This window comes from Nelusetta ayraudi, unplaced genomic scaffold (assembly GCF_046127955.1).
Source record: "Nelusetta ayraudi isolate G7.1 ecotype Tasmania unplaced genomic scaffold, CSIRO-AGI_Nayr_v1 ptg000015l, whole genome shotgun sequence".
Lineage (NCBI taxonomy): Eukaryota > Metazoa > Chordata > Actinopteri > Tetraodontiformes > Monacanthidae > Nelusetta > Nelusetta ayraudi.
Genome location: NW_027466065.1, coordinates 1,482,614 through 1,509,710, shown reverse-complemented (window position 1 = coordinate 1,509,710; position 27,097 = coordinate 1,482,614). Strand labels below are relative to the sequence as shown.

Genomic DNA, 27,097 nt, shown 5'->3' with positions numbered 1-27,097 from the left:
CGTGCGACACTGCGGGCAAACAGAGGAAGAGCAGCAGGCCGCACGAGTGAGCTGGAAGGAAGGAAACAGGAAGGTGTCACTGATTTGACTGAGAGCGTCTGTTTAAAATGCAAACAAAGCGGCGCCCACACAGGCTGCTAGCATAACATTTGTTTGCAGCTCCACCAAGAAACGCCACATCAATACACTCCCAGGAGGCAGCAATAAACACTTAGGGGAAAAGGCGGAGGGTGGAGGAGTGTCTTTCGTCTTCACTGCAAGCAGGTGAGTCGTGTTGTGCAGGTCTGTAACTTCCTGAGGAAGAAAAGGAAGGAAGGAAGGAAGACAGCGGCGTTTTACTGCCGTGGTCACTGTCACTATCAATCAGGCCCCAACACTAAAACGTGAAATCAAGAAGTTGAGAGACAATCCTGTTAACGTTTCTGTTGACAAGACGATAAACCTGAAACACGTACCTGCCTCCTAATGGCCACAAGGAGGCAGTCAAAGCCCATCAATTCTAAACAGTTTCTACGTTCCAGCCTGAGAAACAGGAACCAACACGTCCAAATATAAACAAATGTTTGAACGTTATCACTACACGGTGCTGTTTTTTCTTACTTTTACTTACTTATACTTATAGTATATATGATATAAGGCATAGCTTCATCTGGACAGATCATCAGTAATGCATGAATGGAAGAGGAGAAAAATAACAGGATCACTTCTATTCAACACTTTGTAAACGCACAAAGGCCAGTTTTAACACCATGGTGAATCAGTGAGATTATAGCAGTTTAGTCACCTTCACAGTGTCTAACCTATACCGCCCTCTACTGGTTAGAAGCAGCATTTCTTTAAAAGCCAAACAACCTTTTTTCCACAGCTAAATTTCATTATGTGTTTGGTATCAAATCTGATGCAAAATACATATTGAAATCTGCTGGATATATATATATATATATATATATATATATATATATATATATATATATATATATATATATATGTATATATGTGTATACATATATATATATGTATATACATATATATATGTATATATGTGTATACATATATGTGTATACATATATATATGTATATATATATATATATATATATATATATGTGTATACATATATATGTATATATATATGTATATATATAAGCTTTTAAACCAAATAGAAAATATTTTTGTTAATATGCAAATATATCACTACAATTCAGGTGATTATTTTGGAATCACCTTTAACAGTTTCAACATATTTAAGGCAACATATTTTGTTGCTTTTGGAATAAATAAAAAAAAATCTCTTTCCGTTCTAAAAAATCATAAAGGAATCTCAGCACTCCCAAAGAAACCGGTGCGTTGGAGAAAGGCGCCACCGAGGAGTCAGACAAAATCAAGAAAACGCTCCCGCACACTGTTCAGCTCTCTTCCTTTTCAATAATCTAGCAACGTTTCGGTCAACAAACCTTGGTCAGACATATAAATGCCTGACCAAGGTTTGTCTCCAAAACTCTCGCTCTCTCTCTCTCTCCCTCTAATTTCCAAAAAAAGAAAAATCAAGACAGACCAAATTCAGGTTGAAAATTATTATTTTTTTTATTATCATCATTGATTTAAATTAACAAACACTGCTATACATATTGCTGTTTTTATTTTGAGCCATTTCAAACAGTTAAAGCGTGTGGAAAAGAAGTAGTACTAGTAGTAGTAGATGTAGTCGACATGTACAGCAGAAGATCTACAGTCAATGGCTTTCCTATGTGTGTCGAGGGGCTCCAGGACGTTCCAACAAGCAGACACATCAGACTTGCCCACAGTTTGGCTTGTTTTTTGTTTTTTTTTGGTTCTGGTTTGGTTCTGGTTGTCACACGGCTCCCTGATAGTTCCAGTTGTTGCACCGGCGTGACCCTTAACCCTGTATCATCCCACCACAAACACGCTCCTCCCCCTCCCCAAGTAGCAGCAGCAGCTTCAATCCAGTCTGTTTTTCCTGCAACCAGCGCAACAACCACAACTGTTTGTTTCATTATCATTATTATTTTTTCATTTATTCTAAAAAAAAAGCTTTCCTGCAGTGGCGATGCCTCAACCCCACCCCCAGAAAAGAACCCTTCGACCCCTGACATTTGATTCATTTAGGAATGTTTGAAGTAAACAAAAAAAATCAAAAGCTCCCAAACATGGCCGTGGTGTCCTTCTCAGTGCCTGGTTCTGAAACCCCTCGATCCCTTTATGATACACATACAAAAAAAAACCAAGGAAAAGAAAAGAAGTGCTTCATAGAACATCAGAAATATTCCATTTTCTCAAGGTGTCCCACTGAACCTCGGCCTCCGCTGAGCTCGTGCTGAGAACCTGGACATGCGTTTTAAATGCGCCACATCTGACTTCAATCCAAACAAGGTCTCTTTAACCAAGAGCGACAGATTTACAAACACAGTATGAACAGGGTTGACATCATTGGCAGCTGGCGACAGTCTAGACCGCAGTGGCTTTCTCCAATTTTGAGCAAAGGAATTATAAAACCCCCCCCCCAAAAAAAAACTAAACAAAAAAAAAAGAAAGAAAAACAATCCATCCCTCCTCCTTTTTTTTCAGACAAAGATGGACAAATTACAGGACTACACGTGTCATCCAGAAACTGTTCTCAGGCCCCTGGAGGCGGCGGGAAAGCTTCAGACCTGTACTTAAGAGTGCAGAATTTCAGCAGGAGGCGTCTGTTCAAAACGTTGACGCCATCTTTGACACGCAGAAAGAGACAAAAGAAACAAACAACAACAAAAAACAAAAAAACATTCTGGGTGAGTCACAGAGAAGCCCGTCGCTCATCGTACCAGCTTGGGCGACGAGGTTCATGGCTGTAAAGAGCGGCCGGGTGCCTGCAGTCCTGCCACCTTCCTCACGGCGGAGCGGAGAGGGCGGGGGAGTGTGGGAGGGGGTTGTTTTTTTGTTTGTGTTTTTTTTTTTATTTCTACTACACACCAGAGATTATCCCCTGACATCAATGTAAATCACATACACTTTGTCATAAACATGGCGTAAAAGTTCAGGTACAGAATCACTTGAGGGAAAAGAAAGCACACCAACACGACTGTTAAAAGTCAAGCCACTACGGCAGAGGAGAAGGTAGGAGGAGCTTCCAGGAACGAGTCACTGGTCCAACGCTTGGCTCTGGTCCTGCGGAGCGGTGACGAGCCGCGCCGCCGCAAACGGGAGGGGGGGGAAGGGCACGGCCGCTTTGCTTTTTTTCTACAGGCAGGTCGAGGAGAAGACAAGAGTCTCGACAAAACACTTTGAGGAAGGAGAATTTAATCAGCACAGCCCATAAATACAGTTTATAAAGGAGGCGGAGAACCGGCGGCAGAAACTCTCTGCGGCCATAAATCAAGGTCCCGGAAAGAAAAGTGTGAGGCGAGCGTTCCGGCCTCAGCAGTTCCAGCAGGTGGCTGACCTCGCTTGCTTTGCTTGGTGGTTTTATTGATTCGTCTTGGCGGAGTGCACGTGTCGGCCGCATGGCTTTTCCTTTTCATTTTTTGTCTTTCCTTTTTTTTTTTTTTTCTTTTTAAAGTTTTTCATTTCTTGAGATTCTCAGGAAAAAATATATTAAGAAAACACGCTCTCTCTCTCTCTCTCTCTTCGTTTTAGTTACACAAATGCAGCCCACCCCCCCCAAAAAAAAAATATTTTAGGCATCTGGTCCTCAGAATTGTCTGCTCAGTAAACAAGTTGACGCCCTGGAGTTGAAATGGCCAGTAGGGGGAGAGACTCTCCTCGGGATAAATAAAAAAAAAAAAAGAACGTTGAAAAGAAAAAAATCAAAGAAGGGCGGCGTTAAAAGATCGAAGCAGTCGAAGGAGAAACACGACGTAGCCCTTGAGGGTGAAAACGACTCACAACGTGGTCAGCTTGGCCGGGACTGTCGACTGTGCTCTTGCGTAAGTTTTTTTTTTTTTTTTTTATTATACATTTTTTTATCTTGTCTTCAAAGACGCTGGGTGTTGATTGGTTGGCTTGGTGGGTTTTTTTTCAAAGATGGCTATTAATCACTCGTCACTCGGTCCATCTTCACGCTCGCCTTTCTCGGCCCACAGTGTTTTTTTTCTCCCAGCTGGTGGGAGAGGAGGGGCGGGGGGGCGGGGCCTCGACTCAGAGGGCCAGCAGGGTGGGCGAGTTGAGGGAGTCCGAGGACTGGTCGCCGCTGCTGCTGCTGCGCCGGTGGGCCTTGGAGCAGGACTCGGAGGAGGGCGACGGGCTCTCGGGCTCCAGCATGTTGGGGTAGGTGAAGATGAGGTTGGCGGCGTTGGGCGTGGCCGCTGGGGTGGACGCTGCCACCACCGGCGTGTTGAGGCTGTCGCCGTCCAGGCAGTACATGCCGCCGGGCAGGCCGCCGCCGCTCAGACAGATGGGCTTGATGACGGAGCGCTGAGTCTTACCCATCTCCTCCTCGTCCTGCGGCTCCTGCTTCACCACCACCTGGTTCATCTGGGCCCGCGGACCCATGTTGGGCCGCATGGTGAGGGGGAGGGGCGCGCACTGCTGTTGCTGCTGCTGCTGCTGCTGCTGCTGCTGCGGCTGCTGGTGGTGGTGCTGGTGCTGGTGCTGCTGGTGGTGGTGCTGGTGGTGCTGGTGCCCCGCCGACGTCTGGTGGCGCTCGTCCATGGGGAGCTTGCACACAGGATTGTGGGCCACCAGCATGAACTCCAGCTTGTCCTTCTCCTTCTGCAGGCTCTCGATCTCCTTCTGCAGGTCGGCCTTCTCCTCCTCCAGCTTCTCAGTCTCCTGCAAGCGGGAACAGACAGGTAGGGTTGAGTCGTTATGGTCTCGGCTGGGGCAGCAGGGGAAGAATGTCGGAGGCGTGCGGCCCAAAACGGACCATGCTTTGAGGGATTATTTTTGGAAGAACTCTGTAAGAAGTCTGGACTTTTATCAAACTCAGATGAGACTGAGGATCATTCTCTGAAGATCATCTCTCCATAACTGCAATGCGCACTAAAGAGGCCCCCAAACAAAGAAAGACGCGTTCACGTAACTGTCCTGGAGTTTCACAGAGGGAAAGAATTCCACCCACTAACGGATGCCCGCGGCTGCCAAGGACTCTGACGTGAAAAATCATATCAATACAAATATAACGCGTGTGCAGAGGACCCGGCAGTCCGATTGGTCTTGAAACTGCCACGTAACGCAATATTTTTAGCCAAAACTTCCACGGTATCCTCCAGGACAGGACCAGGACGTCCACGCAAGGGAGGAAGATTCCGGAAGGATATAAACTAGATCGTTATGTAGCATGATATAGCCACTCGGGACGGGACGTCATTTATCTGTGAGACTTCACACAACAATTAGAAAACGCCACCAGAGCCTCGATGGACAGTAATTAACAGGTAGTTAACAGTTGAGTGAATGGTGAGTGGTTATAGTTGCAATTCAGGGTAACTTAAGTCTTTATTTGGGGAATTTAAAACAACAGCCAAACAAACCTTGGTTGCAAATATCTATATATATGTTGTACATGTGTATATATATATATATATATATATATATATATATATATATATATATATATATATATATATATATATATATATATATATATATATATTTATTTATCTTAATCAAAACTTCATAAAGTTCTTCCAGAAAGAGGAAGTTATGTTGTCAATGTGCTTCCCTGGAGTGCCAATAGAGGGCAGTGTTGTCTCGCAGCAGCATATAGCCTGTTAGAGGAAGCAGCTCAGCCAGGACCTTTAATGGTTTTCTTGTTGCCATAGGATGTTAAGACATACAGGCAGGCAAGTCTTGCGTGCGGCCTGTGTTGTCTTAGTGCGAGGGAAGGTGAGCATCATAAAGGTAGGAATCACAGACAAAAGACAAACAATCCCATTAGACAAACAAGCGCAACACACACACACACACACACAAAAAAGCTGCTGGCCGGCTTTTGGCCTGAGATAAGCCGTCTGAGAACTTTGACTCAGAGGCAAAGGTATGAGGAAGTGGCTGAAAGGAGAAAATCAAGGTGGGAGGGTGTGTGGGAGGGGGCAGAGGGCCGCATATCAGCCAATCACAGAGAGCCACTCTGGCAGGAACCACTGCCCTGTTTTCCTTTTGCAAAGCAACAGTGATTCTTATTTGTTTAGAATTTTCAAAAACAGACAAGAAGGCATTTCACGGAAGACTGTGTGCGTGCGCTTGTGCGTGTCCGTGTGTGTGTGTGTGTGCGTGCGTGCCTGCCCAGTGTGGCTCCATGTGGGATTGTGAGACAAGCAATTGGCCCCCTTTTTTTTAACAAAATGCCCAGCATTCACTGAGACAGCTGCCTACAGCACATTCCATTCTGGGCTTTTTTTCTTCTCTTTCTGTCTTTCCTTCTCTCTCTCTGTCTCTCTTTTTTAAAAGCCTGACAATCTCGCCCTCACTGTAATTCGGCTAATTAGTCAATTTACTTGCCGTTACTGTCTGTCTGTCTGGGCAGACAGCCCTACCTCTGTCTGCAGCGAACCAGAGACAAAAAGCTTTTCATCGCCTGTCATCTCCCCCCGCCGCTCGGAGCTCGGTGCACTCAGGGCACACCAGTAAGGCGTCAAACCAGTAACGCAAGGTCGTAAAAATTAGGTGTGGAGTTCGAGCAGCCATCGGAAAAACCTTGGACGCCTGCCAGACTTCCGAGGAAGCCTGATATGTTCAGTGCTGCTTTTCTCCAGAACTCTCTCTCTCCCTCCCTCTCTCTCTCCCTCTCTCTCTCTGGCGGTGTGAGGGTTTGTTTTGGACATCAGGTCACGCATTTGTTGTGAACAGGGGGTTTTGCTACACCCCACCCTTACCCCTCCTACCCCTATGCACACACACACACACACACACGCGCACACACACACACACACATGCACTCGACTCACCCCTTGAAGCATCTCGGTGAGCTCTCGCCTGCGGTTGCGGCATTTGGCGGCAGCCAACTTATTCCTCTCACGCCTCACCCTCCGCTTCTCCTCTTCCTCCGGGGTGAGCTGAGGGCAAACAGAGACAGAGGATGAAACAGGCTGTTTGAGGGCCAGGAGCAAGAGCAGGGGATATATTTCAACTGGGATTCAAAAAACTCAAGAGGAGACAAATTAACTTCATACGCCAATACCAAAGCGAGCAATTTCTACTCGTTCTTCGTTGCTGTTGCTAAAACTTGACGGCGCTGTGGCGGGAACGACTCTTTCAAACAAAGCAGAGTGAATTTTTCTTCCTCCCTCACCTGTTCGTCCCTCTTGCGACGGCCCCTGGCGTCCCCGATGGAGCGGATGACGCCGGGACGGGTGAGCGCGTTGTGGCCCAGCAGCCCGGGGCCGTTGCTCAGGTGGTGGTGGCCGTACGGGTGGGAGCGGGTGTACGGGTTGGACATGGAGGTGATGACGGTGGGCTGCACCATCCACTGGAGGTCTTGGCTGGTGGTGATTGCATTGATGGTGGGTATGAAGGCACTGTTGGAGCCGGGCATGTCGACCCTGTACTTCTGCAGAGGGAAAGAGGAAGAGGAGGGAATGAGAGAGGAAGCACCGACACAACTTGGTTCTGTGAGCGTCGCAAGCCGGTGCAGAGCCTTCCTCGTTCTCTGCGCACACGCACGCTGCCCACCGCTGTCAGATTCACACGTTTGACACGTTTACGTGCCTATAGTGAATGATTCAATGTACACGCAGACACAGCGAGTGTGAGTGTGTGTAAAAAACCCCGAGTGTGACACACGCTGTGATTCACGTGGGAAAGCCCAAGGTGTCCCGCAGCACCTCCAGCAACCACCAGGGGTGAGTGACCGACTGGCCGAGGAGGGAACATCATCCACGGCGTTGGCCCCGCGACAGATGACGCCACAGACTGTTTGTGCACATGCTGAGTGAGATCTGCATGTAGCTGCTGTTTGTTTTGTGCATCTTTTTCTTAAAAAAAAACAAAAACATTATATATAAAAGTTTTGGCAGGTTAAAAAAAATTCCCTGCAAGTCCTCCTTCCAGCGTATTTCTTTTAAACTCAGCCTCAGCTTCTCCGTCACAAACCGGCTTCGCGTTCTACCCGGAGCCCGGCGCCTGAGTGAGTTGCGCGCGCGCACTTTACGCACGTCCACTGTTGTACTCCCGACCTTTCCTTTCCCCCGTCGGATATCCCGGCAGCCAGACAAAAAACAAAACAAAACCCAACTTTGCCAGCGAGGTGACTCACCGCGTTTGGGATTTGTCGAGCACATGCGAAGCGCGCTCGGTTCCAGTAAAGGAGAGGAGCAGCCAGCTGGGACGAGCCAGGCGGCTTGCGAGAATTGTATTTTTGGGCGTGCGTCAGGAAAGAAAGGAAGAAGAAGAAAAAAAAAAAAAGGGGACTACGTGCGCGCTGGACAGAAACACATAAAGTGGAGATAAGCTCCGGGGTTGCCAGGTTGTGCCTACTGAACCTCCAGCCGCTTTTATTTTTTTATTTTTTGCGTACGAAGTAAACACGCACGCACGCACAAATATATTGCGGTGCATCGTGCCAACACCATCGCAATAAAGACGAGAGAGAGAGAGAGAGAGAGAGAGAGAGAGAGAGAGAGAGAGAGAGAGAGAGAGATCGTGTTGCAGCTTGTTTGCTGTAATGGGAAACAGAGCAGCCAGATTACAGGGAATTACAGGGAAGCGGCGGAGCGACGCTCCACAGCGGCCAAAAGTCGTTCAGAAAGCGTCCTGAGTGCGGAGCGCACGTCAACGACGCGCCTCTTCCCGGATTTCATGCCCCATTTACACATACACCGTCAGTCTCGAGCGCTTTCGGTGGAAGGGAAGGGAAGGGAAGGGAATGGAGGCGAAGGGGGCTGTAAATAATAATAATAATTACAATAATAATAATAATGATGATGATATATAGAAAAAAAAGTTTAGCATGTGTGATGCAACGAACGAGGCAGGTTGCAGGAAAACTGGTATTTCGCGTATTTTCTTGTGTGGGTTGTCGTGCGTTTTAGTGGAATTTATCGGCGAGGAAATAATAGACGGGGGGAAACTGAGCGCCGAGGTACACAACATGTGTACGATGATGATGATGATGATGATGATGATGATGATGATGATGATGATGATAAAGATAAAATCACAACACGGGTGCGATCGTGTCCGGCTCAGCGAGGGCAAATCAACACCAGCGCTGGTCCAGTGTGGCTTCGCGGTCTCCCTCGCACCGGAGCTGCTTCCGGGCAGCACGCTGCCTGTTGCGTTTCAACCAGCTCGCGCAGGTGTCAGTGTTTGCGCCGGATGGATCTCATCCTCGGCTCGATTTACGCGCAAGAGAGAAAAAAATCGCGTCTATGCCAGCACAAAAACATCCACGGTGCATTTAAAAAAAAAATAAAATAAATATATATATACATACATTATTGTTATTATTTACGCACATGAACGCGTAATAATACGGTTCTGGAGCCGCTGCGGTCACATGAAAAAAAAACCCGAGTCGAATCTCGATCAGAGCAAGTTTGATCCCAGCAACTTTATTATTGTGCGATTACGTGCCGTATTTGCGTACGAAGTGCAGCGACGCCACCAGGTTGCGTTCAGGTAGCTGACGGGAGACGCGAAAACGAAAATATCTGTGCAGATGCAGTCCGTGTCATCGGGTTCACCTCTGATTTCTCCCACCGCCCCATATGATGCAGGCGAGCAGAACCCCCCCGAATGTGTTCAATTCAACCCCCGGTGTATCATCGGGGGAGAGAGAGAGAGAGAGAGAAAAAAAGAAGCGTAGCGCTCGTGTGAGAAGCAGTGTCTGTGTCGGCGCTGCCGGTACCTGGTAGCCTGAGGTAGAGATCGGGCTTCCGATCGTGCTGCTGCCACTCGTGAAGGACTCTGGCTGCGCCGGGGACGTGCTGCTGCTGCCGCGGGACGAGGTGTCGTAGTTCCCGCAGTAGTCCTGGTACATGATCCGGGGGAAAGAGGAGCAGTTCAGCAGACGGCTCGACTTCTGTCTCTTGTGTGTTTTTTTCCCCGGCGTGAGTTGTTGGGGAGAGAGGGAGGGGGGAAAGTCCACGCTGTGTGCTCGAGCTTGGATGGATTTCTTTTTAAAAAAAAACAAAAAAACAAAACAAAACAAGCGCCAACAAGAGGGAGGGAAAAAAAATCCTTAATGTGAGAGTTTGAATATCCCAAAAACAGACAACAAAGTCACTCGTGCCTAATCAATCTGAGCCGCAACACTTGACACGCATCTTCTTGTGCTTTTATCCCTCCTTCTAAAAACGTGTCCACCTCTGTGACTGCAAGCGGAGGTCTCCTGTCAGGCGGGTCGAACTTTCAAACCTCCGTATAATATAAATAATATTAATAATAAAAAAAAAAGAAGTCAAGAGCGCTGCGCACCTTTCACATCCGTTCACGAACCCGTAGTGAGTGAACCAGGAGTGACTCACGCAGGTACGCTCGGCTTTAAAGCCTCGTCTCTGCCTCTTTCTCGGTATTTTCCGTCGCTATACGCGCTCTCCCTGTCTGTCTGTCTGTCCGTCCGTCTCGCTCACTGTCTGCCTGTCTGCGTGTGTGCGCGCATGGAACTTTTCTCTCTCTCGCTCTTCTCTCTCGCTCGCTCTCTCGCTCCTTCTTCTCCTCCTGCCCCTCTTTTCCTTTTCACAGCACTTCCTCGATATGACTCACTTCAATGGCACTATGAAGCGCTGCAACGGCTTTTACAGCGCCGACGACACCGCTACGTCACTGCGCAGGGCGTTGCAACCGCCGCGTCCAGGGCAGGGGAGGGGTCAAGGGTGCGCAAAAAAAAAGGAAAAAAAAAAAGAAAAAAAAAGAAGAAGAGCGGCGCGGGACGCAGCCGCCGCGACACGAGGATGTTGAACGCAACAGATAATGGCGGTACGAATATATATTTTTTTTTTTTTAAATTATTTAAACAAACAATCCCACACACTCCCGTTCGGAGAAGAATATTGTTATTGGCGCGGGCGGACGTCAGTAGCTGCGGCTGACTTGTCAGTCTCTCCGCCGGTGTGTGTGTGTGTGTGTGTGTGTGTGTGTGTGTGTGTGTGTGTGCGCGCGCGCGCGCGCGCGCGCCTGCGACTAGCTCCGGTCCATTGACGCACGTTTCCTAAAATGGGCAGTTGCGTCAGAGAAGCGCGTGTGGGTTTCCTTGGTAAAAGGAAGCGTCAGACACACTGGAGGGATTCCCTCCCCTCGCGCGCAAAAATGAGCTCCGGAGTCGAAGATGTTTATTTGTGGCCCTCCACCCAAACAGACAAACAAACAAACAAAATAAAATAAGTTAAGGGGGTAAATAAGGGAAAAGACACAGGGAGATATTGAACGTCTCTCGCACCAGTTGGTGCTGCTGCACCTCAACACCGACACAAATCCAGGTGCTTAATTCCTCTGTGCTATCATTATTATTATTATTATTATTATTATTATTATTATTATTATTATTATTATTATTATTATTATTGGTCACGCAGACGAAGGCCACTTCAAATGATTGGACACGTTGGCGCCGCTCAACTGTTCCTTTGTGCATTTCAACGGAGATTCGCTGGGGTGTAATTTGGAGAGGATGGAGCATGGAGCGAACAGAAAGAGAAAGGGGGGGCGCGCGCGTGTCTTTGGTCAAACAGACGCGGCCTCGCGACGTGAAGAATGTCGCGCAAGCATCGTCTGCTTCAAAGGAGTCTCGGTGAAATGTGGGCTAATTGTGATTCGGACGCACCTCATAAACAAGGGCACAGCGCCCAGAATGTGACACGTTCCACTATTTGAAACGGCGCATTAAGTCTAATCCAATCGGCCACGGTTCCTATTTTAATCTGCCGCAGCAGAAACATGAGAACCGGCGCTGCCGCCGCCGCCGCCGCCGCTGAGCTCTCTGGAAGCTGTTGGTCGCGCGTCTTCTGCCATGAGACGCTGAAGAAGAAGAAGAAGAAGAAGAAGAAGAAGAAGAAGAAGAAGAAGAAGAAGAAGAAGAAGACGGGGGGGAGTTGTTCTGAGGTGACGGTGGCTGTGTCTGATCTCCACCAATCAAACGAAAGTTCCTCTTGGTAACTGACAGCAGCGCCCCGCAGCTTCTGGTTGAGGCGGCTGTTTAATGAACGTTCGGATGATATCAATTACCGATTAATCTCCATCATTTATCCCCGCGGCTTCTTTATTTTTATTTAGTTTAATTTGAACGGCAGACGCGTTGCTAAGCGACACGCTGTTCCTAAATTGCCCCCCCCCCTACCCTCCCACCAGTAATGCTGCGATATCGTGTGAGATGCAGCCAGAGGCACCGTGACAGGGTTCCCGTTTCTCCACAAAAACTGGTCCAGCACTGATATTTAAAGTGCATTAGGAGATAAATGAAATAATTTTTTTTTGGAAGGCACATCAAACGGTGCAGAGAGAGACGCTGTCAATCAGCCGAGCCTGCCCCAGTTTGCCACTGAACAGTGTTGTTGGGATCACTCCATAAAAGTAACCCAACTACTGATTACTCTGTTAAAAGCAATCTAATTACTGCTTGAACTACTTTGTTTCACAAGTAATCAATTACAGTTGAGAATGTCTTGTTTCTCGCACACAACGAACCACAGTATTCTTTCATTTAGACGAGATGAACTCAAAATACTGTTTGTATCTCCAGCTATCAAACACATTTGCTGTTTTTTTCTTTTGCCGCCGTCAATCATATCACCATATCAATGACGTTGCATGCACGGCTGCGTCACCAATCTGGGACATCATCGCTTTCGGTTGTTTTTCTATATTCCAGACATTTTGTGAATCATAAGACATTTTTAGCTAGCAAAATATTTCAGAAAAGTAATGGAGTCAGAACTTGATAAAGTAATTACGATAGAATTACCAGTTTTGCCAGAGCTCAGCTCAGAGGGGTCAGTTTGAGGTCAACCATCCTATTGTCACACATCTCCTGCTGCGGGAATTAGAGCCGCTCTCTACGCACGAGGCCAAACCTGCCTTACGCAAGACGCAAGGCGGCCCTAATGCTGATACCTCACCTCTCGCTCACCCCTCCCTCACCCCCTAACATCGACTAATTATCCCTGCAGTGCAGAGGCGAGAAGCTCCATCCATCCATGTGCATTTTCTATGGACAATTTAGAGTTCTCGATTCACCTCACATGCATGTTTTTGAACTGCGGGAGGAAGCCGGAGAACCCGGAGAGAACCCACGCAGACACAGGGAGAACATGCAAACTCCACACAGAAACGTCCCAGGCCGGGAATCGAACCCAAGACCTTCATAAGCCCTGCGCCACCGTGGGCGAGAAGCTCAATTCTTGCAAATGTGTTGCAACCATTAGTGCAGGATGCAGGTATTTTTTCAACTCATCATTCAGGCTAGAAGGGCAACAACAACAACAAAAAAAATCCTCCCAAAAATAAAAGAAACGTGTTGGTTCCATCCTGGTCTGAACTTGAAACTCAAATCGACTCCAGCCAGATGTCCTGCGGGACTTCTCCCTCCCTCCTCCCTCTCCCGCTTCCCTCCCTCCGTCATCCTTGTGCTTGGCGTCACTGGCCGTGCAACAGCTGAACGTGATCAGCGCGGCTAATCTCACCGGCTCAGGTTGTGGACACACGCAGGCGCTGAAGTGCTGACTGGCAGCCTGGGGACTGGGTTAAAGAGCAATCAGGGTGACTGACAGCTGGATTTGTTGCTAGCCAGCATCGACTGTGTGTGTTGCTGTTGTTGTTGTTGTTGTTGTTGTTGTTGTTGCTGCTGCTGTGCAGCAGAGTTGCCTGCTGGTTCATCCCGGTTTGTTCACACTGCACAATGCCTGGGCTCTCCCTGTGCACGTTAGACCTTTTAAAAAAAAAAAAAAAAAAAAAAGGTAGAGAGAGAAAAACACCCCACAAATCTAATCAGTGATATTATCAGGATGCCCAGTGTGCAGGAAACACGTCGTCGCAGGACAGACGGACCAAACAGGGCAGCTCCTGTGAGCGAAAGCGAGCAGCGTCCACTTTGCTGATTTCATTTGCCGGTTGCCTCGGCGACTCGCAGGCCAACAAAAGGCGGCAGCGCGGAGGCACAACTCAGCGCTGCTCCGACCTCGGCTGTGTGGGATTGTGTGGGGAAGAGTGTGGACTCAGCGGCCGAGCAGGCCCATCACGCTCATGGCGGCAAGGCAGCAGCAGCAGCAGCAGCAGCAGCAGCAGGAGGAGAGGCAGCAAAGGCAGAAGCAGCAGCAGCAGCATTGAGCCTGACAGGCTGATGACTGACTCAAGCCTCCTTGTCAGTAAGTGATGGCAGCGTGATGTAATTTATCAACAGTGCTTCTCACTGGGACACCGATAGGAAAAAAAAGGGCTGGCTGAGTCAGATTTTTTTTTGGTGTTGTTGTTGTTGCTGTTGCCAAAATTCTGCAAGATTCACTTTCAAAGGCTCTGCCCCCGTTTCCTCTTGACGGGACGGCTATTGCTCAGCAGCACCAGAAGAGCACTAACCCCTGATGATGTCATCAGGCCTCACCTCAGCCGAGGGCCGCAGTCAAATTGAAACCAGGTTATGAAAGGAGTAAAGTAAGGTTGTCGCGGGGGCTTTTCACTTTTGCATCATGCTGATGACAAACTTGCCATCGCTCTGGCTGCAGTCAGAGAGGTGACAGAATTTCTGCAGCAGGTCCGGTTAATATGGAAGGAAAACCAGGCTGTGAGGGACGGTTCGACCAGAACCTTCTTGGATCAGAGCCACGAGGAACAAAGGCAGTTATGAAGGCAAGACGCAGCCATGCAAAACTCATCAAAGCAGCAGCCTCCTATATTGAATTTCAACAGTAACCTTTTTCCATGGGCTAGTAATACATTTAAAAAATAAAATAATAACAATAAAACAATTTATTTATAAAAATATCCTTTGATGAACGTCCTGTCCTGATTGACACAGCAAAATATCAGTAGAGCATTCTGGGATTTGTCGTATTAGCGGCACATGTGCTGTGTAATACCGGCAGGCCAGCTCGAGTTGTGATTTTGTAACGTCTCGCCGGCCAAATATAATTACAATGCAAGCCAAATTTGGGCCGCGGGCCAGAGTTTGACACCGATGTTCTAAGGTTTTAGCAGAGAGGGGGAGAAAAAAAATCCTTTTGTGTTTGACGCGCAGTAAACAGGAAGAACCAGCACTGGAGTGTTCTCAGGTTCTGACAATCACAGAGCAAGAATCCCTTTTTATTTTGTGAACTTGGGGAGGTTCTAATCTGGTAAAGAGCAGCAAAGTTCTGGATGTGGCGTGGGGTCAAAGTGCAACGGCGTGAACCCGCCCACGGAATCCGTCTCTGTGGGAAGCCGAGTGGGGTTTCGGAGACGCAAGAAACCTCTCGGACGGATTTCTTGCAAACAAAGTCTCACAGCTGTTACTGGAAGTCAAAGCGAAAGAGGAGGGGAGGAGGGGGTGAAAAGAAAGGAAAAGGAGCACAAACAAACAAACAAAAAAAAAAAACGAAAAGGAAAAAAAAAAAGAGTCACTCTGGAAACGTGTTGGTGGGAATCAGGGGGTGGGATTCCTTTCTTCTCAAAAAAAGCAGCCACGCAATCGTCTCCCCTGGGAGCCAGGAAGTAAACAACGACGACCTCAACTGACGCGGCTGCCGCTTGTTTTCTTCAAGTGGTGACTTGGCAAGGGGGAGGGGCGAGGGGTCTTGTGGGGCAGGCGGGGGGGCTCAGGGTAGTCGTAACCCACCCGGTTGGACCTCGCAGCGGCAATTCTTTAACCAACAACCACCAAACAAAAAAAAACCAACAAAAAAATTTGAAAAAAAGCAGCAGGACGGCGTTTGCACCTGGACAAAAAAAACAAAATGAAAGAAAAGAAGCCTGCAGTGGCCGCTCCTGAGCAGCACTCTGGATGGCGAGCTGTCGGCGAGGCAGTGAAGGCATCACTTCCTGCTACAATGGAAGGAAGTGCGTCACAGACGAGCGGCACCCCGTACAGAGAAGAATGGAACGCCGCTCGGGCAAGAGAGAAAAACACGCGCGTGGAGCTGAGGGGCGGAAAACTGTGTTTTGGAGCGGCGGCGGTGGAAGAAGTGAGCCAATCAGAAATGGCGATAAACTTCCAGCCGTTCGTGGGTGGGGGGGTGGGCTGGCAGCCGGCGGGTCAGCGGCCTGCAAACAAACAAGCAAGGACCCCTCCCGCCTCCCCGACTTCTTCCTTCCACTCTGACCGGACTGAACGCAACAAAAACACCTTCGACCCTGCGTCACCGGCGGAGGGAAAGTCTCGCGCCGCTCCACCGCGGCAACCACGACAACAACGACGGCGAAAAGAAAAGGTCTTTGTGCGGAACGTTCAGCTGTTTTCCCTCGGTCAGCCGGGCTGTGAGTGACGGCTGCGAGTGCGGCCGCGCCGCTCGCACAATGGGACAGTTTATCGCAGTCCGTCAACAAGGTTGTCAGGGTAATTTATGGTCAGCGGCCGTCTGAGAGCAGCGGCGCTCGGAATGTTAATGGGTTCTGGGTGGAGGAGCCGAGATGTCCGGCCGCCGCTCCACCTCGGCCGCAGGAACCAGGAGAGCAGGGGGTGGGAGGGGGGGGGTGCAGGGGAAAACAAACAAACAAACAAACAAACAAACAAACAAGCAAATAGAAAACCCCCCCAAAAAATGTGCATAAATAATAGACCTCAGATTATTGAAAAATAATCGCACGCTTTAACATAGACGTGTGCATCTGCCGCTTTCGGTTGCGGTTTGAACAGGAAGTGTCCAGGTATGAAACGTGTGTGAGTCCTTCATCGTGACACTGAGCTGCTGCTGCTCACCTGGAACACACACAATGCGTCCGGTGGCAGCAGTCCATACATTCAGGTCAAACCGGGTCGGCAGTTAGCTCGCTAGTCTCGTCCGTACGATGGCTCAGCTAGTTCGCTACGCAGTCATTAGTCTGAGCCAATGTTTCTTTTTGTCAGACGGCTGATTGACTTTTCAGTTCATTATGTTGAACTTTGCAGCTGGGTAACGCGGTGCGATTCTGTAAAAAGTAAAAAACAAAAAAAACAACAACATTTATATATATATATATATATATATACATATATATATATATATATATATATGTATTTATATATATATATATACATATAGGCAAAAATGTTCATAGCTGAGTGACAGTGCGAGTTGAACATGTTGAATAACAGCACTATTTCATAAAATATATTGTATAATTGTTACTCAACTACTTTCAAAGTACATTTTTTTTTTAAAGAATTTTGTTATAGATTTGAACACGAATCAATCGGGATTTCTGGCAAACGGTGAATTCTGGCACCACTGTTGCTCTATGTTTTCTGGCACTTTCTACACACTTACGTCAGAGGTCTGCGACGGCCATCATCCGATCTGGGATTGTCTGGGAGTGGCGCCTCAAAAGCTTTGGGTTCTTTGGCGAACGGCGTGGCTCTTCTTGTCGGCCTGGAAAAACAAACACGTCACTTCACAAACAGCCAAGAGATGCTTCTCCGGCTCGCGCTGACTCACCGCCGCACACTTCGCCGTCCCGGCTAAACCGCGATTAGCCGTTAGCCACGTCCTCGCCGTTGACCAACGCAATTCTTCGCTTCCTCACATGCAACCCCTCAAGGTGTACGTGCACGACGAGGTAATCTACCTTGTTCTGGCCTGATTGAACTGGATCCTTCTGATCAGTTGAGTTCTTCTAAGACGTCTGAACACTTTGCACATAACCGGGCGCATTTAATGTAAAATAGCGTAAAAAAAAAACGATGACAAAGTGGAACATTTGTAAGAATTGACATGGGTCAAACACAGTTGGACACAGTGTGTGCTTTGGCGAATTCACCGTCCCATCAAAATAACTTAAGTAAATAATAAATGTCTAAACCAAGAGGAATCCAGTGGCAAACAAAGCCGGTGAAGCTTTGGTGATGTACAAGCTGTACACAGACTACTTTGCATTGTATCAAAGAGTCATTTCTTTTCTTCTTTTTTTCCTATTAAAAGATATAATTCAATATTTGCAGAAATGTGAAGGGTGTGCTCACTTTTGAGAGATACTGCACCTTAATTCATGCGATTAATCGCAACAAACCTGTCAGAAGGAAGCTTTCCTGATTCCTTTGGGTCTGGTCGAGAAACACACCTGCGCGTGGGTTCCTGTGGCCGTTGGAGCTCCTCCCGCATGTCTGGGAGGGGGCGGGGTTAAGGGGCAGGGCCTCTGGATTCGTCAGTCAGCCTGATGTCTCTGGACTTTGGGAGGCAGCTGGAGAACCTGAAGGACGGTCCCCCCAGGGGCACCGGGAATCAAACCCGCAGCCTCTGAAGGGCTGTGTGGTTTTTTGGGGGGGATTTTTGGTTTTTGAACGGAACTGATGTCGACGTGGAGACGCAGGTCAGTCCGACTCGCCCCCGTCGGCACAAACGGGACGACACCGCCGTCAGCCGTGATGTCGTCGTCCCGCCGTCGCCGGTCGAGCGACGGCGGGACGACGGCCGATCTTCTTCCGAGGGTCGACTCCTCTGGTGTGTCCATTCCTTCCGGCTGGATGGAGGCTTAATGTGAGTGTGGAACAGTGGAAAATTTAATTAGGCTGCCAAGGGGCGTTTGTGTCACTTGGCATGAGGCCCCCCCCCACCCCCCACCCCAATCCTTCCTCCCAGCCCCTCCCCCTCCTGCCGTCAGCTCCTTCCTTGCCTCCTTCTCTCCGTCCTTCCTTCCCCTTCGCTCATCTGTCCGTGCCGTCCCACAATCCTTCGGGAGCAGGAGGCTCTGGAGGCCTGATGGTGGGTTGACCTCGCCGCTCGTACAACGTTTAGCGGAAGACGAGACTTCGGCATGACATCTCAATGGCGTAGTCAACACACACACACACACACACACACACACACACACACGAAAATGACATGACGTGACAGGCGTGTCGGGGAAAAAAAACTCCCACTTGTTTTTATTTACTTATTTATTTATCTTAACGCGCATTTGTTTGTAGCCTCAAAATTTTGAATGAAGTGACACAGTTTTTAAAGTTGGATACTTTGACTGAAATTCTTTGTTGCTGGTTTGTGAGCTGAATCAAAGCAGAGCAGCGCCGGGGAAATTTTTTTCTTCTCCTCCAGCCCTCGCAGAGTTATTACTCCTTTTTTATGGAGGCCAGGTGTAAAATAAAGCTGCTGCCCGTCGGCCAGGCGGCCGTCTGGGTCCCGCTGATTACCGACACAGACCAGACGTCCCGTGTGCTGCTGCTGTTGTTGTTGTTGTTGTTGTTTCGGCACACAGATCAACACGGTGCGGTTCAGGACACAATGTGCCAACAAATGATAACAACAACAACAACAACAACAACCAAAAAGGCCCTCGACCATCATTTTGCAACATGTACAAACAGTCAGGAAACGGGCAGAACCAGGTGTTTTGGAGACGAGTGTTTCCAAGGGGACACTATAAAGGGAAGGACGCGCCACCGGTTCTTCAGTCGCTTAAGGTTGTTGAAGGTGCAGCGACGTGATGGCCCTCAATGAGCCAAACTGTCCTGGACTTCCGTCACTCTGTCTGCTCCCCGGAAACATCTGGCCTTCTTCAACAAACCTATTCCAAATTTACCTCAAATTCTTCTTCTTCTTCTTCTTCAGTTGTTTTTCATCGCCTGCCGCGCAAAAATCCGGCGCCAATTTAGCGACGCACAAGCTCGAAGCTCGACACGATGCTCGGCGACGTCGCGTGGCTGCATCACATCTGCTCAGCCTCAACGGGAAAATAAAGTTTGCCTCAACTCGTCAGTGAACCCCCCCCCCCCCCCCTTTCTCTAGCCCGTGCACTCCCCCAACCAACTTCCAACGCCTGGATATTCATTTTTCAAAAGTGGAGGCCCTGTGTGTGTGTGTGTGTATGCGCGCGCGCATGCGGGACTCTTGTCACATTACATGTACCTGTCTGCGCGCGTCTCCGCTCGCCGGCTGTCATCTCACCTGACAGGTCTATCAGTGTCCGCCACTGATCACAACACGTCCCTCAGTCTGACAGGCTGAACCGACAGCGCCGCAATCCAGACTGACAGCTCCTCAGGTGGCTGCTGGAGGTGGGGGAGGGGGCGGGGGTGGGGTGCGCGAGAGCCGTGCAAACAGCGAGCGGGGGGGTGGGGGGTGGGGGGGGGGGCTTCAAGTCGGCAAAACTCCAACAACAACAACAACATTAGACAACATTATTGAAAAAAATAAAAAAAATCAGCCGTCCATGTTTGGAACGAGCAGTGTGCGAAATACAGGGGGCACAGAGGGGTCAGCCCCCCAGCCCCAGATTAACCCATGAGACCCCCCTATATTATTGTCACTAATGCTCAGGAAAATGGCTTGATCTAATATTTGATTTTTAAAAATTTGCATGCTGCATGCTGAGAAAATTTAGATTGGTACCAATCAGGAGGATTGACGGGTGTTAACTGTGCTATTGTTGCTGCCAAAACCTTTGACCCTCCAGTGCAGGGTGCCAAATCACAAAATCACCTTCTCTTTCTCATTGGCTGTTGCCGACATGTGGCTGACCGGCACGCGCTAGCGGCGATGGAGCAGCGACAGTAGAGGCCCGACTGGAAAACACAGGGGGGAAAAAAAAAGTATAAAAATTCAAATATCTCGTAGCATGTTTCTGCTTCTTTTGATGCGTCTTCGAGCAAACCGAGCTTTGTCTTCATGCGACAGCCGAAGCTCCGAAGGAAACCAGGAACCTGCGGGATTCGCGTTAAAAAAAAAAAAAAAAAGTTTATTAATAACGGTTTTAGCTGGAAAGCCTCGAAAATCATCGCAGCCAGAGGGGAAGAAGGGGAACCCGTCCTTGATCTCGTCGGGGAAGGGGGGGTGGCGGGGGGGTGACAAACCTGATGGGCTGCGGAGGGGCGCAGAGCGGCAGGATCGGCTCTGGGCTCCGCCCTCCCGGCTCCTGCGTCCTGGGTAATTAGCAATTAGCACGGGTGGGTTTAATGGGATCCAGTTAACATCTGCGAGAGGTGAGGGGAGCGTGTGGGGTCGCCGGGGGGCGGGGCCTCTTCCTGGAGGTGCACTATTAGCACTCTTCCACAGTGTCTCCCTCCACTGTCTGAGTAGAGAAGTAAATCATTAAATATATGCATTAAAGGGGGGAGATGAAGAAGAGTGAAGGACCCGAGCCGTAATACCCTCTCTCTAGTCTCTGGGCCATTTCACTGCGCCCCCTCCTCCCCCGCCCGCAACCCAACTCCAAAACTCCCAGATCAAACAGGCAGCAACAAAAGGCCCCAAAATCCCGCCCCCCCAAAACTCCCCCCCCCCCCCCCCTCCTCCTCCTCTCTTTCCAAAATTAGTTAAGCCTCTCAGCTCCATCATCCTCAACATGGCTCGCATCAACAAACCCTAACGCTGCCGTCGCGGGAAAAAAAAAAAAAAAAAAAAAATCCCCCCCCCCCTCCCAATAAAAACAAAAAAACAAAAACGCAGCATCGCCTCTGAAACGCAGCCCCTCCCCTCCGAGGAGAGGCGGCGGCGGGACAAATTCCCCACGCGTCACTCTGAATTTGTACGTCCTTACACACCCAAACATAAAGTACCCCACAGTCATGAGAGGAGAGGGTTTTTTTTTTTAAACCCCCCCCCCCGTCTTTCCTCTCCCGCCGTTTGTCTTCTTCACTCTGGGTGAAGAAGATCCTGAACCATACCAAGCTGCAGAGGGAGGCGAGTGACATGACGGAGGCTGGACAATTGGGAGGCGGTGACTGGACGCAGAGAATAGAAAAAAAACAAAACCCCTCAAAATAACCTTGAAGCGGCGCCGTGACAGACTTGGACGCTCCTGGCCCATTAGCTCGACCCCCCCCCCCCCCCCCCCCCCCCCCCCCCAGCCTCCTCGGCCAGGAATGACTCAGGGCTTTCAATCACTTCTCGGGACTCGGCTCTTTCTCTCATCACAACCGTCGCCGTCGCTGTCCCCCCTTCGTACAACTTTTCCAGGTCCCCCCCCCCCCCTTTTCGCTCCTATAAAAAAAAAAAAAAAAGTTTCTGGCGGCTCGTGTGAGGTGAAGCTGGGTGACGGATGCCAAGGCGAAGGCTCTGATTGGCTGCCCGGGAAGGTGCTCTCGCCTCCCTCTTCTCCTCAGCTTTAAGTGATCCTGTTTCACACACTTGTCAGTTCGCCAGGCTGGCAGGTCCTCCGCTGCCTCCCAGCTAGCTGCTTATAGGGTTGTCACCGTGGCGGTTAACGTTAATCTACCGCTAATATCCCTGTTTGCCAGCTCTGTTTTTTTAAAGTCCGCGACACCTGAGTGCGAGTCTGGGGGCCTTGGAAGGAGGGAGCGAGGGGAGAGATGGAATTGCTGAAACAAAGATACGACTCCTGTCTGCGGCTTTTAGCCGAGGTTTCCAGTTTCAACAACCTGCTTTTCCTCCGTTCGCCAGATCCAATCCCGGTCCAGGGCAGCGTGAACTCGGCCAGGCAACAGAAAAAAAAAAAAATCCAATCCCAATTCTCATCAATTTAATCGCCGCCCATCATGCCTTTCGCAAGATCCCCGGGCTAATTATTCCAGCCTCTAATTATTCCATCCGACCGCCGTGGAGATCTCTTAAAGACGCCTTGGATTAGTGGATTTGCAGCATTAGCTGGGAGGGTTGGCAGGACCTCTGCACCGTGAATCACAGGCGTCTTCAAAAGGTACCTCCAGCGGCACCTCCACGGGATCATTACACCGGATAAATCCGCGCTAAGTTGCTTAAAAGCGTGTAAAGGTGAGCCGCGTTTTGGGCCGCAGACACTTTTCCGGGGGGGTGGAGGGAGTGGGGGGGGGCTGAGCGAGGGTGGCACGGTTTAAGCCACGCCGAGGGGGAATTGTTTACACGTCGCTTAAAGAGTTCACGTCGAGTTGAGTCAACGTCAACCAGTCGAGGAAAACTAACTGGGGGAGTTGATGGGTTTCCACGCCCCCCCACCCCCCCCAACCCCGACTGGCTCCACGCTGGTACACTTTTATGTATCGGTGATGTCGTGAGAATACAGTCACCTGTACAGGGGAAATTAAAAAGAAAGAAAAAATTAAATAAATATCATGTTTATTTTTTTGGCCTACAATGTCCAATGTCCAATGTCCAATGTCGTCAAATGGACACCAAATGAAATCCCTTCAGTCAAAAGAGACCAAAGGGCCGTTGGCCAATCACAAGGCAGGAGGGGGAAAAAAACAGCAAATGGCACCAAATGAGAAGGAGTCATGTTGGGAGTGTTTCTTCATATAATAGTTCTGGAGGATGAAGTGCAGGGGGGGAAAAAAACGCTCGTGACACTTCTGGTCCAAATATGATGACAGTGTTTAATTGGAAAGACTTTAAAAATTGTAAACATTTTGGTTCCAATTGAACAATTCTCTGCTGCAGCTCAGGAGAAAAGGTCACAGGAGGGTCAGGCAAAGAAGCGGACGATAAGAGTGAGGAGACAAAAACAATTAAAAATCTACCCTTCCGCGAAACAGCGACAGCGAAAATTTGAAAAAAAAAAAAAGAAAAAAAAGAAAAAGAAAAGAAAATCTTCAACTTACAAATTTTCAAAAACCCTGTTTTGTTTTTTTTTTTTAATTTTTTTTTTTATTAAAGTAGTTTTCTCGCAGACCAGTGAGTCAAATTCAGCAACATAGCGACTGCCAAGTCATGACACCTTGGGCTGACTGTCGACTTAAACATGTTTTCCTTCATGCTTGTTAAGACGAACCCCCTCCTTTGGCCCCCCCACCCCTCCTGAAAAAAAAAAAAGAAAAACAGAGAAGAGAGGAAGACCCTCTGACGACGGAGACGGGAGGTTGGAGCAAGAAGCAGGCAGCGGGCGGGAAGGGGGGAGGGGGGGCAGCGAAAAAGACAAAAAGAATCTTGCTTTTTAATTATTTTATTAAGAGGCCTGATGCTATTAAATGCCCCAGATACATTCACCCTATAGTTCTCAATTAGACTTGACAGTTGCTGCTTTACCAACAATAAATATAGCAAAGGGCTGCGCCCGGGGCCAGCAAGGACCCCTAACTATGACCCTCATATTTAATGATGACAACAAGCCGCAGCGCACTCTGCCGCGCTCAGGCACACACACACACACACACACACACACACACACGCACGCGCGCACGCGCACGCACGCACACTCCTCATTACACAAGCACAGAGGCCAACAGCATCTCTAGGGTTTGTGCACAGACTGAAGTGCACAGAGTGATTTTACACATTTGGAGGGCAGGAGTCCCTTCAAGAGACATCCAGTGTGCAATTAATGGTTGGAGTTTCTTGTAACAATTGGCTTTTACTAAAATCTGGTTTTCAATTTTCAAAAAAAAGAAAAAAAAAAAGAAAAGAAAAAAAAAAAGCATGTTTAGGCGTTTGTGTCGGGTTTTAAACACATTGTGTAACAAGGAAGCTGAGATTTCAATGCTGAATTTTTAAAAGATCCGTCTTGAAAAGCTGAATCTTTCTTAGCTGGTTTGAGTATGATCGGACCAATCAGTGTCCTTTCAGGAAACTTTTTCCTCTGTAGGTGTCAAGAAGTCTGAAGGGTGGATGTAGGCATTGACGGCTCAGTACAAAGTTCATTAAAATGGTTTCCGAGCTACACTGTAAAAGTGAGCATGTTATTATGTTGTCATTTTAGCATTTTAGCCAAAAGGCTAATGGGCCAAAATTATCATAATTACAAGAGTCTCAGTTCTAAATAGCATTCATGCAGCACCATCAAGTCATAATTACAAGGTTGCTCTTTATTCTTATTTTAATCAAACCTATTTTGTCTCTGACTTGTCACATTATATTTAGCGAGCGTGTCGACTCCGATCTTGTAAACACTCTTCGGCTGTTCCAATGCAGCCGATGTTAAGGACGAACAACCGCCGCAGCTCAGAGACAAAAGAGTGAGGCCGGTCCGTCAGTGGAAACTTCTTTCTTTAATGAGCAGAAAGTGTGATAAAACATGTTTTTAAGCTTCAGTGCGACTGTAAACCGAGGAATGGAACAAATCGCATAAGAGAAGAAAAACCCGCGCGCACGTCAACCGTCACCAAAAACATCGACAGCAGGCCGTAAACAGAGGCGCTTTGCATTTATTCCGACAGCTCCTTTGTGACTCACGTGACGCAAATAGTTTACATATTGTTTACATATCGACAACTTCCCGTTCAGTGAGCGCCAGCCGGCCGGAGCCGTGGGCGGTGCGTCGCAGCTGAACAATACTCACTCTTGTTGGAGCAGACAGTCAAATGGGGGCAAGCGCCGAACGTCTACATCCTGTAAGGAGACTTCCAAAACAAAAGCCCTGAAAGGGTGAGAAGGCAGAAAGGATCAGCCTGCTTCACACGGAGGAATTTAAAGGCCCAGTGTATAAGATTTCACCTAGTGGTCGAGGAAAAAACTGTAACTGCGGTCACTATTAATTATATTCTGAGCTTCCCAGGTTGATTTTATGTCTAAAACTGACTGAGACGCCAAGAGGGGAGGAAAAAAAATATCTAAACTTTGAGCAGAGCCACATTCAAGGCCATCATAGATGCGTTGTAGCAATCGTGGCTAAGGCCATCGTAGCAAAATATATCCTGCTCTTTGCTTATTATTAGTCAATAAAACCAGGACAGTTATTTATCTTTAATTACTTTATCCGAATAAAATGACACATACATATTCTCTATTTCATTTGGAGCCAAAAGCTCCCTTCAAACGCTGCTTCAAACGCCTTCAACTTTTCCTTTCGCTCACACAGCATCGAGTTTGTGCTCAGTTGAGTAACATTTCACGTGTCGTGGTCTGTCGTCCGCTTTCAGACTCATAAGATCACCCTGCTGGCCGCTCGTGGGGAAAAAAAAAACCCGAAGTGAAAGACGGCAGAGACGGAGAGAGAAAGAGAGACATCTCAAGGTCGGAGTCCATCTGCGCAACAAGCGCGCCGCCGTTCTCGCCGTGCTCCGACGCAGCTTGCCAGCGGAAGGTCTGAACATGCACGCACGCACGCACACACACCCACACACACACACACACGCACGCACGCACGCACGCACGCACAGGTACACGCACAAACAGGCATAATCTCAGCGCACTCACACAATCCCACCGCCGACTCTCCAGGCGTATAATTAAGCTGGAGGATGCTAGAGTTTCCCGTTGGCGAAGGCTCCCTCTTGGAACTGAGGGATAAAGCTCTTGAAGTACGCCCTGGGTGAGAGAGAGAGAGAGAGAGAGAGGGAGAGAGAGAAAAAGAGAAAGAGAGAGAGAGAGTGAGCGAGAGACACAGAGACACAGCGGGGGGAGAAGGGCAGAGCAAGTAAAAAAACGTCAGAATACGGTGGTATTTGTGTTTGCGGCGGCTTCAAAGCATCCAAAACAACCTGGCTGGGTCAGCCGTAAAAGCGGCGTATCAAAGTGCGGATGAAAGGCGGACGGTGTTTACTCGTTAGAAAACTCCAAACTGTCCAGGAACCATCCACTGAAGGCACAGGAGACGTAAACCCGCTCGCAAATCAAACGCGGGTAAAATAAAACAAAGACGAAAAACATGAAAGCCGGCGCCCTGGAGGGGAATTCGCTACGTACGCAAAACATCTGCCGAGGGTTTCTGTGTGTGTGTGTAAGTGTGTGTGTGTGTGTGTGTGTGTGTGTGTGTGTGTGCGCGCGCGTCAGGTAAAGCCGAACATTTGGAAAAACATTAGTGGTTTTAGCGGTAACTTTTTAGCCTAGCTTAGCTTAGCATTGTGGCTGGAAACGAGGAGAAAAACAGCCACATGTGAAACAATCTGCCAGGAAACTCAGAATGTCTGAAATGAAGGGAAAAAACCCCCAATACAACACAAAAAAACAGCTTGATTTGAGTTGTAATTGGCTCGGAAAGGATGAAATGGAAAGAGGACACTTTGAACTTGTTAGATTACTGATGATGAATACTGATGATTACGGATTACTAACCACCTGAAAAATATGGGGGCAGTGCTGAGCAGCGCAGCCAAATGTCCAGAAGAGACAAAAACACCACAGAAGAAGAAGAAGAAAAAAAAGAGGAGAGCAGCAAAAGCTTTTCAAGACAAAACGATACAAGTTTGTCAATGTGCCGTAGCAAAAGTGAAAAACGGACGTCCGCTGGAGACGAGCGCCCCCTGTTGGATGCACGGTTCAA

The 27,097-nt window shown here is 48.5% G+C and overlaps 2 protein-coding genes across 4 annotated transcripts in view; both read right to left on the bottom strand.

The window, feature by feature from the left end:
* Positions 1-1,830: 1,830 nt before the first annotated feature.
* Positions 1,831-13,802, bottom strand: fosl2 (FOS like 2, AP-1 transcription factor subunit). 2 transcript variants are annotated; one of them, XM_076023281.1, is made up of 5 exons: positions 13,552-13,802; positions 9,783-10,036; positions 7,227-7,484; positions 6,883-6,990; positions 1,831-4,765 (listed from the first exon to the last, which is right to left on the bottom strand). In XM_076023281.1, exons 2-5 carry the CDS (start codon positions 9,912-9,914, stop codon positions 4,133-4,135), a joined length of 1,131 nt encoding a protein of 376 aa, XP_075879396.1. In that variant the 5' UTR covers positions 9,915-10,036; positions 13,552-13,802; the 3' UTR covers positions 1,831-4,132. The 2 variants fall into 2 exon arrangements, with proteins under 2 accessions (XP_075879396.1, XP_075879395.1); XM_076023280.1 differs by lacking the exon at positions 13,552-13,802 and adding an exon at positions 10,352-10,652.
* A 10,480-nt stretch (positions 13,803-24,282) lies between these two features.
* babam2 (BRISC and BRCA1 A complex member 2) overlaps positions 24,283-27,097 on the bottom strand; it is a 66,866-nt gene continuing 64,051 nt past the window's right edge. For both annotated transcript variants that reach the window (XM_076023296.1, XM_076023295.1), the window contains exon 12: positions 24,283-26,142. In XM_076023296.1, coding sequence (XP_075879411.1) covers positions 26,079-26,142 — 64 coding nt within the window. In that variant the 3' untranslated portion in view covers positions 24,283-26,078. The remainder of the gene's footprint in view (positions 26,143-27,097) is intronic.

What these genes read in the sequence shown, in the direction of transcription:
- fosl2 (XM_076023281.1), bottom strand. Translation starts at nt 9,914, where the DNA reads ATGTACCAGGACTACTGCGGGAACTACGACACCTCGTCCCGCGGCAGC. An exon ending in TCTCTACCTCAGGCTACCAG is followed by an intron (nt 7,485 to 9,782) that starts GTACCGGCAGCG and finishes TTCCCTCTGCAG; the next exon opens with AAGTACAGGGTCGACATGCC. An exon ending in GTCGCAAGAGGGACGAACAG is followed by an intron (nt 6,991 to 7,226) that starts GTGAGGGAGGAA and finishes GTTTGCCCTCAG; the next exon opens with CTCACCCCGGAGGAAGAGGA.